Source organism: Trachymyrmex septentrionalis, unplaced genomic scaffold, assembly GCF_001594115.1.
Source record: "Trachymyrmex septentrionalis isolate Tsep2-gDNA-1 unplaced genomic scaffold, Tsep1.0 scaffold7, whole genome shotgun sequence".
Lineage (NCBI taxonomy): Eukaryota > Metazoa > Arthropoda > Insecta > Hymenoptera > Formicidae > Trachymyrmex > Trachymyrmex septentrionalis.
This window is the reverse complement of record NW_017305884.1, coordinates 3,368,516-3,370,383: the sequence shown is the minus strand read 5'-3', so window position 1 is coordinate 3,370,383 and position 1,868 is coordinate 3,368,516. Positions and strand designations below refer to the sequence as shown.

The window sequence follows — 1,868 nt, the reverse complement described above, 5'->3', positions numbered from 1 at the left end:
TATATATATATATACACACGTGAAATTATATTAAATAAATTAATAAATCCATTCAGCCTTTTGACAAAGAGCAGGAGAATTGATTTTCACAGATTTGTTTTATCTGTTACAGAAAAGCCCTTCCAGACATCGTATGGTTCCACGATAGACAACGGAATGGTGAGTGATCTTTTGATATTGACCTTCACGCCGACAATACGAATCGCAGCGATTTCTTTGCGCGCGTACCGCCCTTTGTTCCTTCCTGCCCCATTCGAGTCGAGAGACGCGACGCGAGAGAAGTTGGAATATTCAAGATCTCTCCCTTTGTCGCAACGGCTTGAACCTCTAAACGAGGCGGGATTATGTAAGAAATAGGACCGTAATAATTATTGCAGTCGTAGAAGCGAATTTATCTGAGAAAAAGTTACTCGCTCCGCGCCGTCCCCGGCTCCGCGCTCTCCCTCCGACATCCCCAACGTAATCCCAAAACTTTACCTCGGATGATATTTTCGGAAAGCGGTTCTCATTTCTTGTCACGAAAGATATCCTTCCTGGAGTAAGCGTATTATTTATCTGCACGGAGCGTAATACAGTACGAAAATCGACATGTGTATTTGACTGCCTCGTTAATCTTAATGACATTAATTTATCTTTGTGACTTTTTGCTTGTTGTGAATTAATTCTCATTCATTTATCATATCGATATCAATCATCTTAATTAATTAACAATTAACGTTAATAGTATATTATATTATGCGCAATAGCAGCAATGTAATGATCGAATCGAAACGAAAATATCTTTTGGTTCCGACGAGGCTGAGCGCCGTCAAACCTCCGGCTTTAATATCACTTACGCTCTCTCTCTCTCTCTCTCTCTCTCTCTCTCTCTCTCTCTCTCTCTCTCTCTCTCTCATTCGTGGCTATTTATTCGGTGCATCAAGTTACTTGCACGATATTCCGCAAGGAAACTGTGATATTTCTTTTTCATATCGTTGAAATTAAAAAGATTATTAAAGATTGCACTTACTTTTTCAGTTATTCCCACGTTTTTGGAAATTTTTATTGTACGAAACAGACATTTCTCGTTCACCTGTCGACAATTCTTGTTAGATAATCGCGTTATACATATGCGGAACGTGAGACCTTGTACGTATCTATTCAACGTGAGATAATGATCCTGCTATATTTGAGTTTTATACGTCTTCCGTTCATCGCAATTCTCGAGGATACAATTCCATTGTTTCTGCAAACGCTAGACGACAGCAGAAACGAAGCGAATACGATATACTTGAACTTTTCGAAAGCGCCAGAGAGAGAAAGAGCAGTATCTAATCGGCAGTCGTTAAACCATAGCTGATAAGGAATATTGATTTCGATGGATGATTTATTAAAGCCGCCCCCGAGTTATCGCTGTCGCATTTCCTCCATTTCGCATACTCCCCCATCCTCCATCCTTCCTCTCTTCTTTCATGACTTGTGACAGTTATCCGTAATCAATGCAAAATGCAGGTACTCTTTTAATTAAAGTTATAATTTACGGAAACTTTATTAATTGTATAAATTAAATGAAAAACGCGGCGCTTTTACAAATGAGAACAGTGTATAATTATGCCATATTTTGGATGAATTAACAGATATATAATTATTTCATAATTTTAATGTAAAAATATTTTTTTGTAGCTGGAATATTTTTGATACAAACAGTGTCCCGTACTGTTATTATTATATCGATAATTTGTCGCTGCAATATTGCGATTATAATTGTCGCGAGCAGAAGTGAAAATGAAAAAATTGAGAAAAAAAAAGGATGTATTTCGGTTTCTGTTCCAGGCGTATAGCAGTGGTGCATTCGGTCCTACAGCGGGTGGACCGGGCGGGGGGCCGGG

The 1,868-nt window shown here is 38.6% G+C and overlaps 1 protein-coding gene across 1 annotated transcript in view; it reads left to right on the top strand.

The window, feature by feature from the left end:
* The window catches only part of LOC108753531 (transcription factor 12), a 131,948-nt gene that overhangs the window by 19,508 nt on the left and 110,572 nt on the right, over positions 1-1,868 (top strand). The window contains exons 2-3 of the mRNA XM_018495185.1: positions 113-159; positions 1,813-1,868. Coding sequence (XP_018350687.1) covers positions 113-159; positions 1,813-1,868 — 103 coding nt within the window. The remainder of the gene's footprint in view (positions 1-112; positions 160-1,812) is intronic.